This window comes from Acipenser ruthenus, chromosome 23, assembly GCF_902713425.1.
Source record: "Acipenser ruthenus chromosome 23, fAciRut3.2 maternal haplotype, whole genome shotgun sequence".
NCBI lineage: Eukaryota > Metazoa > Chordata > Actinopteri > Acipenseriformes > Acipenseridae > Acipenser > Acipenser ruthenus.
Window position 1 is genome coordinate 25,066,747 of NC_081211.1, and position 16,191 is coordinate 25,082,937.

Below are 16,191 nucleotides of genomic sequence, written 5' to 3' on the forward strand. Positions count from 1 at the left end.
GAAAGTGAAATATACAAAGATTCTAAGCTATTTGAATCAACACGCATTATTGCATTGTAATTATGGTATCACTCTGGTACTGTACTTGATAATGCTAATAACACTAGCATGATAAATCAACAGTTAAAGGCTGGCCATTGTTTATAACATAATCATTACCACAGTGATAGTCAATTTATCAAGAACTAAACGTTTGCACTTACCTCATTACAAACAACTGGAAAACAGTTTTGATTGGTTAAGGGGTGAGAAATAATGGCTTCCAGTGTATATGTTTAATTAGATCGACCAAGCATACATGTGATATTATTAAACAAATAGAATACTGTGGCCTATTGCCTGTACTTCAGAGATTTCAACAGGCAATGTTCCTATTCTTGTAGTGTTGCCAAATGCTGATTGTGTTTAAAGTACCGGACTCACCAACATGTACAAAGCAGTTCTTCCCATATCCTCATCAGAATTAAAGTTCATAACATGTCATCGTCACACTTTTACTTCCAGATGTACAGTACTCCAAATAATCAGACCATTTCCCAGGACAAAATAATGGTAAAAAGGTCTAACACTAAAAATTGATTTAAATGTCTTTTTATTTATATTGCATTATTTTAATTTCAAGAATTACACACTAGTCAACAGTAGTTTATATTTACATGCAGAAATTGGCTGCAATATATATATATATATATATATTTCTTTTTTTTTTTTATTCCAGAAAATATTTCTTATGACACTACTCATTTACAGTCAACAATTCACTTTTTTTTTCCATTTATCCCAGCCCTTGGCATTCCTGGCAAGGTGGACATGAAACTTTAATTCAATGTTGTCCACATAGTTTCATTTTTCTAGTCATCATTGTCAAAAAAAAACAGTTTCATTATGTGCATACAAGAAAACTACTGCATGAAAAACGACTAAATACAGACAAGACATTGCAAAGACAGTGTCCCAGCAGAGTGTACCAACGCATGTGTATACATAACAATAGGTCGCAGTTGAGGAGTAGAATCTTATTTTGCATTTGGACTGCTTGAGTTCAATATTTTGAAGACAATATACAGTATATTCCTTTTTTTATCATGTGCTATTTAAATGAGAAGTTCTTTCCAGGTCTCTCCTGTGTGTTTGTGATCAAAAGCTAATTTGGAATGTTGGAATGTTGCTGAAAACTTGATTTTTTTGTTTTGTTTTGTAAGGGCTGCTGGGCTGTATTATATGGCTCTTTTGTAAACCTGTGCAAATCACATTGCCATAGTACTTTCTGAGGTCATTAAAAATCCTCACTGTACCCAGCTCACCAGGGATTTTGACTATCTACAGCAGAGATGTATAACAAATAATAGCAAGACATTTCAATGTGTGGTATAAAATAAATATATTCAATGTGTTGCAGTTACACATGACACATACTTAAGCCACACCAGCTAGATCCAGTCCAATATTTTCATATGTGTGTATCATTTGTAAAAGTCTGGAGACCAAACTGCTTTTTACACAAAGCAGGATTCAATTTGACGTTAACCTTCTCTGTGAAATGAAATGCGATATATTTTGCTACATTCTGCAATTTTGAATTATTAAAGGAAATCGGGGGAAAAAAACTAAAATAAAAAAGTGTATGACTTCAGTGGTTGTTCATGAGCCTTGCTAGGACACTGTTATTGCATTAAAATGAAACAAAGCTAGAAGCTGATAATTTACTCACTAAGTGTGCAAGTGACACTCAGAAATATTTACATTAATGTTTAATATGTTAGCTTAAACCATGAAATTGCTTTGCATTCGCCTTACAGTAAAGTACAAATTAGGGAGTTAAAAATGTCCTTAAGAAACCTGCTAATATTTACAAGAATGTATTTTCCGAGTGGAGGTCACTCACAGGATATCTCATATATACAACTAGCAATATGTTTCTGTAACACAGTAACTAAACCCCAGGCGCCCACCCATTGTGAAAAAATTATTACACCAAGATTTTTTTTTTTTTTTCTAATAATCTATTAATTAAAATCATATTAAAGCACCAACGGACTCAGATGATTTGGTAACATTTTAAATTAGGCATCATTAATAAACAAAAAATGAGCACACTATGAACAATTTTAGGCTCAATATACTGTAGCAAAGCAATAAGTGTCACTGTAGAAACAAAAACGAGGATATGCAGCACATCACTGTACTTGCTGTGAAGTAATAGTAAAATACACCAACAAAACAAGCAGCTGCAACAATAGTATTCGTTTTATCATACAGTATGTTCTAACATTGTTCAAGTCAATTTTTTTTTCAAGGCTAAATGGGTTTGTCTCTGCATTTTGGCAACTTGATCATTAAAAAGGTACATGTTTTTGCCATTGATTGACATTGTATTCTGTTGGTGTCTGTGTTATCAGTTTAAATAATAACAATATTAGCATATTAATTTGGGCATGTTTGTTGAGGACAGTCTAATTAGAAATGTTACCAATAATCTCAGGATCTTTAAATATATTGAATAAATAGCGAAGATTACAAAGCAAAAAATAAAAATAAAAATCATTAAATTGTGCACTTAACTTCCCTGTTTTTTTTTGTTTTTTGTTTGTTTGTTTGTTCAAAAGTAATAAAGATAAAACATGTCATTCCGTTACAGTCTACAGTCATCTTTACAATTACCATTCGGAAGATGCTCCAAATAGTGTTCAAACTTTTTTTTTTTGCAAACCTTTTGTTCATGACAGGTGTCTGTTAAGATTACAACTGTACATCGAATTACTATATTTCATTTTGCAATGGAAATATCTAAACATGCAATATTGCTTTGCATGAATTACTTTGCATGGGATAACATATGTAAAAAAAAACATATTAATCTACATATGTTTTTGTTTCTGTCTATTCGATTGATGTAATTTACTTGAGATTAAAAAGTAGAAGGGATGCTCCTGAGGCCAATTATAATTACAGAACAAAAGTGCAAAAAATTTAATATTTAAATCCACTTTTAGAATATACACTCCATTTAAAAAATCAGACCCTGTTAAAATATCAATGTAATCCAAACAGAAACACTGTGGAATATGAAACCTGAAGGCTTCGTATGCTAGTGGTGACACCAAGCAGTGCTGTGCTTTTTAATATTCCTGTTTTATGCAATGCCTGAGCCACTTTGCTGCTGAAGACTTTTCCACATACAGTATCTTTTAGTACGGAATTACTCACACAGACGGAGAATACTACAGGCTTTCAGATGTTTGATCCTGTAAAGAACAACATATATGAATGCATAAACAGTTTTTCAGCAACACATGGGTTACAGTTTCTTTACTCCAGTTTGAACAATGACAAATAATAGTCTTCTTCATGATAAAATATTACTTTAAAATCCATGCATCTGAACTTAATCTTTTTAAAGACATAAGCCATTCAAGACCCCCCCCCCCCCCCCCCCACCAAAACCCTGAAATACTAAATATAAACATAACATTCCTTATGTAAACACGGAAATATGCTTCATGAATCTTCACTTAAATTGAAATGCATATCATAAATGTTAACAATCATATACAGTATATATTTACAGATTACTGAGGAAGGTAACATTGAAACTGTGCCTTGCTGTTCGTCATAAGTTGTTGTGAAATGTCTATAACACAACGCCTTAACTGCTGGCTCAGTATCCCATATTGAGTATAATTTAAAATGCAGAAAAAACAAATTGTTGGGACTACTCAGAATTGCTGACAATTTAAATTGTGAATTGGATTTGTAATATTTTTGCTATTATACAAAATCCATTAGTATCTGAACATATCTGAAAGAAAGTAACAACTTAAAAGTGAAAAAGGTTTCAGACTCTTTTTTTGTTGCATAATGACTTTCATTGGAAATTTATTATGTTACTTGGTGTTATTGATTCTTGCGAAAATCAGGAACATGTAAATGTATGAATAAAGTAAGTGGTAGAGGGATCAAAATTGCCAAAGACAATGGCCCATTATAACAGTATACACAACACTCGATTTATTGATAGACAGATGAACTCATGGTAAACGTACGTTACTTAATTTGAAATACTTGTAAGTACTTTTAGTTTTCCATGTAACTTGCAATTTATTGTTGAGTATTCCTCTAGTTCCTTAAAGCTTATTTAATACAACGTGGGGTGTGAGCTCATTTTTGAATCTTTTAAAATTCATACATTTTTTTTTTTTTTTTTATAATCTAGCTTGCATGGGCATAGGGGCTTTATCTATACGGAGGTAGAAAAGTGAGTATTTGGGGGATTTGGAAATGGACTTGCAGTCTGATTTATTTCAATATGTTTGTCAACAGACTTGCAATGTGTTTTCCTTCAGTTAAATCTGTTGGATGACAACTTAATAAGAAAGGTAGCTCAATTCCAATGTTCACAACATTGGTTAGATTTGTCACTTACATTCACACGCTGACACTGCATATTGCAAAAGTTGAAAGTCAATTTATGCACTCTGTTGAGTTTTTCTCTCTAGATCCTGTTTGTTTTATCAGGATAGAAAAGTCTACTATATTATCAATGGTTTATATAAAAGGACTTCCATGCAGTGCATTCATTTCAGATGTACTCTTCAAAACTTGGGATTTAGATTATTTGATTTATTTGTCCACATACAGGTACTGTACAACCAGAGATGCATATATTTTGAATACTCAAGGAACCAGTCCTAAAGCTGGCAGGGCACGTTTGGAATACAGCTATGTTGCAAAAATGTATTTTTTGTCTCTCTTGCTCTTTAATATTACATCAACCTTAGGGGGTTTTAAGAGATCACTGTTTGTTATGTCCATTACTTTAAAAGATGTGTGTCATTACTGTTAATGGTGAAAACTTTTTTTTTTATATGTTTACTGCCTTTAAGTAACCCATAAAAAACAAGATACCATCCTGTCTTACAATAAATATAAAAAAGTACAGTTCTGTTATATCAGGCCATGTTTATATACAGTAATCTGCTTTTAAGAATGTCAAGCAAGTAATTGAACTTTAAAAAAAAATGGGAAGTCAATTATGATTGAGTGTCTCATTGTTTAAGTTTCAGTTGGTTTATCTCATTCAGTAAATAAGAGTCCTAGTAGAAATATTTGTTTGTCATTAGCAGCACGTTCTTTGCAATGACTGGCAGCACAAAATGCTTGACCTAGAAGGGTCCTTGGCCCAGTTGGCTTTGGTTAATCTCAAAATTGATTTTATAGTGCCGAAAATGAATCATCCCAGAATTCAAACTTGACCAAAATGTGAATTCTATCAATGTAAGAGAAACATATGTGTGTCTATTTGTCATAAAAGGGTAGTCTCTTGTTTTGTATCTTCTTAACAGTTAGAAAGCCAGTCCTTCAAACACAAAATAAAATATAATAGAATTGAATGACGCAACATAGGGAATCAATCAGCTGACCACATCAGACCATTTCTAAAGCCTTGTATCCTCTTTTTCTGTACATGGAAAGTGAAACAAATACAAATAAATAAATAATATTCAATTAGTGTTCTGAAAGCCACGTGGTCAGAACATAAGTGCACATGCATTTGTAATAGTTTTACGAAATAATATGTTTCTATTTCTTATGACCTAGGCTCATTATATATCTTAACCAAAAATAAAAATGATCATTTATATTAAATGAAATAAATAAATAAATAAAGCTGTGTTCCAAAACAATAACTCCTAGAAGTGAAATGTTGTTAAAGGAATTGAATAAGGGAAAAACTTTTGAAGTGCCACTTTGAATACAGTACGCTCCCCCCTTACATGCAACTTAAGACAACATTCGTGACAGAACATAAGACCATGAAGTTGCTGTAAAATGTTTCCAAATGGAATGGGCAGCAAGTAAACAAGGCCACACTACCCCCATGCCCCACCAGTTATCCTATAAATACTTCACAAAAACACAATGGGAGGCATGCAAAATAAGGTAACGGTAGAACACAAATAATTCATATAAATGTATACTTTAAGTGACTTTCAGCTGTTCTGCCTGTATCAGTAAATAAAAAATATGATACAACGTGAAATCAGACATTTAAGATATGTCTGTTTAAACATTGTCATAGTGTATTCTGATGTGTGTGTTTTTTTTTTAATTGCACTGGTGGGAATTTGGCTTGACCCATTGAAAGTTCCAGAATTTGATCAATTAAGACAGGAAAGGTTATAAAGTCACTGTAATGTGAAAACATAAAAACATAGATACATAAATAAATAAATAAATAAATAAATAAATAAATAAATAAATAAGAACATAATAGTGGAGGCTTAATTGATGGATTTACTGTATATGCTAAATTCTGGAACAGGCACCGTTCACTGTTTCTCACACCTCTAAGATTGTATATGTGTTAGCCAGCAATTAAGGTGTTCAAAGATCAAATGTAGTTAGTCCTGATTTATTTTGGATGTAATAATTCAAAAGTCTGGCTTGTGTTGTAAAATGAATCAACAAATTGAATGCTGTCTTCCGCATTCCTCAGTCTTCTTAATTCACGTAGTAGAGCCAATAAACAATGTTGAAGAAGGAGAAAACCATGGGGAAAATCACCCGTGACCACCGGTCGATAGAGTTTACATCAGTCAAGTCAGGGATGGTGATTTTCAACTGGGAAGCACGCCTTCGTAGCCGGCTTTTCTTCTGTCCTACATGCCTTTCCATAGCATTCCGTCCAAAGCTATGCCTGGCCAATCCAGCCTTGCGGTACTGAAGGGTGGAACTATCATAAGCAAGCATGGTGCTTCTTGGGTCACTAAGGCCCAATGTGAGCTCAGAGGCAGCCATTTCATTCTTCATTTCAAGTGTGCTCAATAAAATATTTTCATGAGGATCCATCTAAAATGAAGACATATATTGTGTTATTCTAAAAGACATTTAACAATAAACAATACATTATTAAAGGTATTATGCTTTTTTAATACAATATATAATACATTGTAGGCCCTGTGATACATCCCATATGACTTTTCTCTGTATTAGATCTTTCCTATTCATGTTGAAGTGTCTTAAAAAGGGCCTTTTGTTGTGTTTTTCATATTGACAGTGAAAAGTGACTATGCTTCAGTCTGCAGGTTTATCAGTCAGTGAACAGTGCAAGTATTCATAGTTTTCACATCTGTAACTCCTAAGAGAGTCAACACGTGACTGCCATGAGTCAATGTTCAATCCATGGTGAACACTCAATTTTGCTTGAGTGGAAAAAGATGAGACAGTGTTAACATGAACAAATACAAAAACAAAGGCTCATTTTCCTGTGGGGAATAAAACAATTGCCATGCTACATTACAAACGCAAAGCCACCTACTGTAGGAGCAGTAAACATATCGATCATTGCTTGCACGTTTTATATTGCTAAGGTCATTTTATTATAGTACCAGAACTAGAATTTTGATCTGAATCTATCAGTTTAACTAAGATATTGTTTTAAATACATGCTTGTGTAGCATTCAGTATATCCTTTATATATAGAGGTGGAAATGGCAAAAATGTTTAAAAGCATGAGGGAGTGTAATTCAATTCTGCGTAGTTGACCTGTAAATTAGGAACATTTATTCTTGCTGTGCTTCCATTACCATAATGGGCCATTATAAAACAGCAGTAAGGTGATAGCTTAACAATACATGGCTAGTAACTTGGATTTATTTGTTATACACTTGGAGAAGTACAAACTGTTGCAATACTGTATGAGGTGGGAACATTGGAAATGCCATTCCAGTACAGATAGACTGATTTGCATGCATACTCTTGTTAAATGGCAAAGTTATATGCTTTAGTCTTTTCTTTGTTGATGCTTTTGTTACAGTAAACCGCTGGGGAATCAGTACTGTAAGTACTACACTGGTGTAACATCATTCTCTCACTTTACAGACGTGACAGAAAGGCTTTTTTAGTATTTGTTCTTGTTTTAGTTGGCAGCAATCGTTAATTCTTGTACTAGGATCTCACACTGTTATGTGTACTGTAATCCCTTGTATTATATCAAGTACATCAATCACACAATGCTATAGAGAAATTACCTTGTATTGCTTTACTGTCTTATAGAACAATCTAGACATGCAAATACAATATACTTAAACAGTATAAGCCGTGGTTGCAATTCAGATAATGTGAAGCTGCCCACAGATATAACAAAGTCTCTGTTTTAATTTATTTCTGGAAAACAGAACCATATTTCACAGTACGCTTCATCTGTGAGTTAGAAGAATGTTTATGGTTTAGAAGAACGCCAGTTGCCTGGCAAAGTACTTTATTGTAAATCAGGCATCTTGAGGCCATGTTTTATAACTTAACAGTCAGGAACTGGATAGGGCTTCCTTCTAAGCTGCCTTTGGATTAAGAGAGATCAGCAATTTTATCAGCGAGGTGAAGGAGTCAAGATAGAATTCTGTGGCAAGAAGGCTGTTTTTCTGTAGGATAGGCTAACGTTTGGAAAATTGAAATGAAATCCCTGTGAGGGACAGAGCTTGCCTTCTGGTCCAGAAGCTCCCAGGTGGGAAACAGATGGGCACTCAGCTAGTAGGAAATGAACATACAACAATACTAAGCCCTTAATCTACCAAGCAATGCAATGTCAGATACGGAACAGAGCCCTGTTAAGCAGCAGTTTGTTTTGTGTTGTTTTCTAATGCTCAGATGAAAAATTCAGACAATTGCAAGACAATAGAAAAGCAAATGCTCACTAAATGAGTTAATTCTATAGGAACTGTATAAATGGTGCCCTGACATATCACAAGTCCCTAAGGATTCAATAGCAATAGTCATAAATCAATACATTGCTCTGGAATTGGGGCCATTTTTGTACAAAAAAAGATCAAAGGAAACAAATTTTCAAACATTTCCAGCAACATGATAAATGAACCTGGGAACAGAAACCCGAAACCACAGAGCAAGATAACTTTGATAATGTTTAGCATCAGAATTCCTCAAATCACATGCACTTGATCGAGAGGCCAGATAATTTTAGGTTTCTTAACCAAAGAATCCATGGATTCACGAAAAAAATATATAGATATATTCTTTACTTATTCGATGGGTCACAGCAGTGTCGTAATTCATAGTAAGGTTTATAAACAGCAATCAACAAATAACAAGGTCATTTTCAATTCAATTCATACTATAGCAAACGTGAATTCTTATTTTAAGACACAGAATAAACAGGCCTATTAGGACATATGTATGCATGCTCTGTTTTTGAACACACAGCTCTGGTTTGCTTTGCTAGCTTCAGACCTGACAACCCCCTGATGCTTATCAATGATAATAGGGTTCAAAACCTATATCCAATACTACTGCAAAACAATTCACATCCTCATTTACGATCAATACTGTTTTTTTTTTTTCGATTACGGTGTAACCATGCTCAACTCCTTTTATCATTATCGAGCCATTTCAGTTTGTTTTATGACCTCTTGTTTCAGGATTTCAAACTCTAGACTGCAGTTTGTATCAGGAGACCACAACCTCCTCACTCGCATCCTAAAAGCTTTGTTTTTTTTTTTAAACTGTACAGTACAGTTGTATAACGAATAATAATTATTTTATCAGTTTGTTCTTTGTGCAAACAGAACTGGCACAAAAAGGGAAACCGCAATGTACATATTCATTTTTACTTTTGTCTTAATCCAGTACCTTATTCTTTTGCTCGCCCAGTCCCATTGCTGCATCCTCCACAAAGATTGGCTCCCACATTGAGTCATGAGCATCAATTTCCCTCTGTTTCATTCTGGCATACAGTGCATCGTCTCTCTGAACTACATTTCCCACCATCCACTGCAAGTATACAATGTTATCAGGTCAAGGTGCACTTGTGATAGTTACTAGGAGATATAAAGTGCCCGGAAATTCAATTTAGCCTGGTTCACCAAGATCAACTTTAAATCTGTCACACAAGTTTTAGACTACAGAGAATGCAAGTGTTTTGGCAGAACATAACAATACAGTAGTTTGTTGCTGAGAACATGCAAAATTGTCCCAATATATCATATTGATACCTGCCGCAACAGTTCTCTACAGAAAACGTATATATTTTCCTATATTAAAATGAGACGTTAAAAAGCAAAACATTATCAGAAACGGCCTTATCACAAATATTATAAAAAGCTTACATAAGTCATTCAATGAAAGTCATGTTAGTGTTATAAAGCACAAGTAAAATAAAGCTAAAAAATAAATGGCTTTGTACTACATTTGTACTACAACAGAACAATACTGTTTGTATTAATATTTGGGGGGATTTGATTGCAGCTGCATAATTAATATGATTGGTGTGTATTAAAGTGGTATTGTTTAATGAAATGTTAAACCATTTTTAGGAGCCTGGGGTCAAACACAAACAAAACTGAAGTGATTGAGATTAATTCTGTAGTTTATAAAGTGCACTGTGTATAACTCCTAACGGTTCACGTTGTCAATAAAGAACTACCAAACAGCAACTGATACCAGAACAGCACTTTTACTATGCAGTGAATTGGTTTTCATTTGGATCTTATTTAAAACACTACAAATAAAGCTATGTAAAACATGAACTTCTGTACTGGATATCGGTGTGCAGAAAGTTGTCTATGGTACTGTATGTGAAAAATAAAGATTGTGGAAAGGTTATAATGTCTGCAACTCCTGGTGGACTTTACAGTACGCCTTTCACAGAACAGAGTTATCCAGTGCTGGTCCACAGATAGTGCCCGTAGCATTGTACTTGCAATTTGAACTTGCAATGTGGCTTAAACAGTGTTCATCTGAAGATGAAAGTAGTCTTGGGTGAATGGCGAAGAGTCGACAATGACTTTTCAGGACCTATAATTTTCACACAAACTTCGTCTTCAAAGGAAGGGGGTCTTACTTGGACTGTCTTTAACATTAAAAGTTTTAATTACCCTTGGAGGAATGATTCAGAAAAACAATCAAATTCCTCCAGATATGAATGTTAGCTTTCTTTATTCATTAGCTGAGAGAAACCTCATAAAGGGCTGAACTTCTGTTTATTGATCCTCATCATGACCAATATATAGTTATTTTCTTTTTCTTTTTGACAATTCTTTATCATATTGGCATGAAAGAGCTTAGCTTTTGTAAAACAAAAAAGTGACAATTATTAATTGATATGATCTAGGAAATGTACTGCATTCCCTTTTACTGGGCTCATTCAAACAAGGCCACGGTTCCTACCTTGTTAGCTTCCATTCGTATTTTCTCATTGTTTGCAGTTGCTGCTTTCTCTGCTGCCTTCTTCTGTCGCTGTGGCCCCCTCCCAAAGAAGATGTAGTTGACCAGTGCATACTCCAACAGGGCCAAGAACACAAACACGAAGCAGCACATCAGGTACATATCTATGGCTTTGACATAGGGGATCTTGGGGAGGGTTTCTCTTAAGTGAGTATTAATTGTTGTCATGGTGAGCACCGTTGTAATTCCTGGAAAGAAACACAAGCTTGAGAATAATATCACACTGTACAGGATCCTGTAATGTGTTCTGTAAGATAGATTCCAATCACTTATTAAAAAGTAACGGTTTGGGATAAATACATTAATCTCAGGACATGATGTGCTTTGGTTTTAAATCACCAGGTTTAAACTACTATACAGTGCATGATGAGGTATAGTATTCAATATAAACTATCCAAATAATGGCCTGCAGACAACATTTTGGAAAAAGTAAAGAGTCCATTTTTCTACTGAGCTTGAAGAAATTCTCTTACTGAATTACCCTGGGCAGATGGAGAGATGGTAAAGATGAAGAGAGACGATTGGATGAAATACTCGACAAAACTCACAAAAGGATAGCTGAATCACTATTAGTTTGCATTTTTTATGACAAAAGGTTGATGGAAAATTAAATGTTCTTCCTTGTCACGTCAAACCCATTAATATGAAGTGCCACAGCAGCCCTCCTGCCTAGTACATTGGAGATCTTGAAATAAAATGAATGTATACCAGAATGCCATCTCATCAATATTTTAAGCAAAGGCAATTTTTTTTTTGCTAGTACATAGGTATAATATTGCTGACTTAATCTCTTTCTATCTCTACCAGGTGTGTTTTGGAAATGCATATTTGACCATTTTTTTTAAATCATAATTGGAATGCCAAATAGACATTCAGAGGAGTTGCCCCGCTACTGTAGTGCAAGTAGTTCATTAAAACATCAACTTTTTTTTTTTTTAAATGTAAGTATAAAGTTGTATACTTGATTTTTATTTAATTGCTGGGGCATTGTCTACAAGTAATTTAGCTCCTGTCAATACTATGGTAGTGGCATTATAGGAAAAACAATACTTGCACACTATGAAAGTGAAAATAGACACACTCATAAAAGTATGACTTAAACTGCTGCATTTGCATTTCATTCACCAATACAAAGATGTTTAAGATAGAAATATATGAAAGATGAATGCATTAGGTTGTGAAACTAAATGACAGAGAGAGAAGAAGAAGAAGAAGAAGAAGAAGAAGAAGAAGAAGAAGAAGAAGAAGAAGAAGAAGAAGATTGTTATTTTTATATAGCACCTTTCATAGTGGACCACCATCACAAAAAAGCAATTATATACTCAATATCTTACAGAACAAACAGGTGTTTTAAGTAATTTGCCAAGCACGTTAATTCTGTTCCTGAAAAAGATGCTAGAATGTGTATCTAATTCATGATAAAAATGCATACCTAAAGCAACTCTGGCAGCAGAGGCATCGTAGTTAATCCAAAAGGAGACCCAGGAGAGAATTGTGATCAGAATTGAAGGCATGTATGTCTGCAGGATGAAGTACCCAATGTTTCTCTTCAGTTTGAAGCTGAGGGAGAGCCTGGGGTAAGCCCCTGTGAAGACATGGTTTAACAATGACTAGAAAGGGGATTAAAAGTGAACACAAGGTTAGGTTTGGTGTCCAGTGTGTTCCTGGGTGACAGGCCCTGCAGGTGCTTTTACTGTCTTCTAGATATTACTTGGAGGAATAACGCAGGATAGGTTAACCATATGACTTTAAGTTCATCTAGACAATTTGAGATAATTCAGTTTAAAAAACTAAACAAAACAGCAACTCTCTTTGCAATGCATTTTGGCGCGTGAAGTTATTTATCTCTTAAAAAAATAGACATGTAAGTTTAAAGATGTTAGTTAAAAAAAATAAATAAAAAAAATAACAAAACCTGCTGGGGTCACCGTACTGCATAGATAAGCAGCTCCAGTTCTTGGGTTCTTGAGTTTTTTGTTCTTAAGCCCTAATGTTTATTTTAAATTGACATTGCTTTTACAGTTCACCATAGATAAGTAGAAGTACTAGGACTTTAATAATTTTGGCATGATTGAAAATATTGTTGTCCATCCATCTTCCTAGCTTGTGTCTGGTCTAAACAAGACAGAGATGTTGCGTAGGACTTTCAACCCTCCCCCAAATGCTGGGAGGCCCCTTGTGCCTGTCATCTCAAAAGTATTTTTTTTTTGCAAATTACAATATAGGAAAACTGAAATAGCTTCTTAAGGGCAATTGAACTGCCCTCATTCAAATTGCAGAAGGAGGCTGTTTCTACCTGGCTTGTATTACTAAATAAACGAGTGTTCCAGTATAAATATGAAAGATAGCGGAGCTGTAGTATCCTGAATGCACGTTGTTTCAACATTTCACATAATGCCATACTGTTGTCTCCACTTCAGAGACTCCCATATGTCTGCTTTTTTGAACACGTCCTAGGTGTGCTCTTGATGTGACACAAGTAGATGTCTGTAAAAGTTGATATAATTTACTAGAGTGACTGATGTTTGTAGCTACTTCCAAAATCTCAGATTGCTACCATTTGTCTATAATTCATACCTTAGTGTATAAAGGTTGTTAGAGTTCCTGGAAGCAGCTGAGGCACGCAGCTGTGTATTGTTTCTGTTCAGGCACAGGGTTGCCTAGATTGATTAGATCAGAATTCAGTTCACTTTGCTTTTAATGTTCTTAGAAAGTCCCATTACCAGAGGAATACCAGCATCCACCCTATTTTTCAGACATGTATCCCTTATAGAAGGTTTTTCTAGTTGATTATATGTTTCTCATTTCATATTATACTGTGCGTAACCTTGGATTGTCATTGTTTTTATTACATCGTCCCAGACTCCCATACTGTACCTGACTTGATCATGCTTGTACTAGCTTTACTACACTTTACTATCCTTCTACTATAGGACTTTTATGAGCCCGCCATTTTACAAAACGTCAGTAGCACGGCGCATACCAGCAACATCTCATACAATGTTAAAAAGCACGCAGCTATGTCCTTGTTATTCAATAATGACTTGTCTTGCACTAACCTGTGGAGAACACCACATCCCTGGAGATAAGGTTGTAGTCTACAATGGAGAACTGGGGCAGCTCAATCCGTTCCACTCCCGTCACAGCACGATCTCCCCCACGCCAGTAGAAGTTAATGTCATCTGTGGTGTAGCCATCTGCAGGAGAGTGCAGAAGCATAGTGTTTGTGAAATGCAACTAAGTCAGGAAAAAATGTTGGCAGCCTAATGAAGTTGGGCAACCTTACCTAATATATATATATATATATATATATATATATATATATATATATATATATACCCTGCAGCACAGTAAAAGTAATAATACTCTTATGCAAGTAAGTACAGTACTATTAGGGCTTGAACTTCTTGGTTTTTATTTTCTGAATCTATACCTCCCTTTAAATGTTAATTAGTGGTTATTAAGCTGTCTCTGCACCCTTAATAAAGATAAGACTATGTATTACAAACTGGGTTTAAGATTATAATTGTTTTGCTGCAAATCAAGGAGATTTTAAAGGATGGACTTTCTCTCAGTGTATACTGGGTATTTTATGCTGTAAAGAAAAGCTGTTAAACAAGTGAAACTAACAAAAGCACAATGATAAACTCAGCGAGGGCAAGGATTAAATGCAATTAGGATCAGAGATTAGCAATTAACGTAATTTGTTAGCACTGTTTGAAATAAAAATAAGACAAAAAAGAATCAGACTCAAGCAAGATAAGAAGGTAAAAACAAGTAAAATTGTTTTGTAATTAACAGTTTTTTTTTTCTGAGTTTAATTAGGAAACAGAATCGGGATACAATTTGTTTGGGATGCAAAAATAAATAAAACCCGAAAACTTCAATCCCTAAGTGCTGTCAGTGTCATGGAAATGAGGCGATTTTTACAGTACTGAGTTTTACAGTACTGAGTTTTACAGTACTAAGTTTCCTCAGTATTTCTTTCACAGTATTTTTTTTATGCACCACATTACATGTACATGGCATAATGCACAAATATAAAACTCAGAATGGTGATAAATTCAGTTCATAAAAAGTTTCTTAGTTACAGTGTCAGTTAATTAGATACATCATGTGTCCATTAACATTTGATATCCCACTGAATTCCTGTTCAATAATTATAAGGCTCTGTTTATTAAAAGCTCAATATATCTTTGTTATCTTAAATCTAAATATACATGCTTAATTCTGATATCAATCCCTTAATCAATAGTTCTTTCTTTTCACAGCAAAATACCATTCTGTTTCTGAAATTCTAGCTAATGATGTTTAAACAGGTCAGATTCATTCAAAACCCAGACGGATATAATTTACGAGTACACGTATAAAAGATTTTGAGGTGCCTTTGAATATCACCATCAATTTGCAGGCTTTCAACTACAGAGTAGTGACTAAGGTTCGAAATCCATGTTTCTTTCCTTAGCTTGGTTTGGTATGCATTCTTCACTTTGCCAATGTACAGCTATAGAAGAGTGAACTAAGAGATCTCTTGCTTTTCCTTCAGAGAGGAAATATTTAACTATGTGTCAGTCATCTGTCCCACAGTTTCAGTAAAGTAAGATTGCACAGCATGTGTTAAATACAATGAAAGCACGGGGGGCTAATACGCACAGACCAATATAGAGGAATGAGTTGCTCTATTGTTTTGAGCCAACAGAGACCAATTTATATGAAACAAATCAATCAAGCTACATTGTGATTTTATTTAAGCCATTTTTTTGTGTTGAGGTGGACAGGTGGGCATTTTCCTAGCCCTCATTCCTTTTGTTTTAACAAAAAAATACCCTCTGGTTTAGTCATCTACTGTTTAGTATCTAGTGGTGTAGAAAGTATAATAAATCTACGGTACCCTATATGTGTATCTGTGTATTTTTATATAATGATGGAGCTATGGTTTGTTTCATTAAACAGTAA

General features: G+C 34.4%; 1 protein-coding gene across 2 annotated transcripts in view; it reads right to left on the reverse strand.

Annotated features, from left to right (window-relative positions):
* Positions 1–575: 575 nt before the first annotated feature.
* The window catches only part of LOC117413385 (gamma-aminobutyric acid receptor subunit beta-2), a 53,761-nt gene continuing 38,145 nt past the window's right edge, over positions 576–16,191 (reverse strand). The window contains exons 6-10 of one of the 2 annotated variants that reach the window (XM_034022516.3): positions 14,295–14,432; positions 12,668–12,820; positions 11,179–11,423; positions 9,643–9,783; positions 576–6,849 (exon numbers count right to left, since the gene is read on the reverse strand). In XM_034022516.3, the coding sequence (XP_033878407.1) occupies positions 6,502–6,849; positions 9,643–9,783; positions 11,179–11,423; positions 12,668–12,820; positions 14,295–14,432 (1,025 nt within the window). In that variant the 3' untranslated portion in view covers positions 576–6,501. The remainder of the gene's footprint in view (positions 6,850–9,642; positions 9,784–11,178; positions 11,424–12,667; positions 12,821–14,294; positions 14,433–16,191) is intronic. The other variant, XM_034022517.2, reaches the window with a different exon arrangement.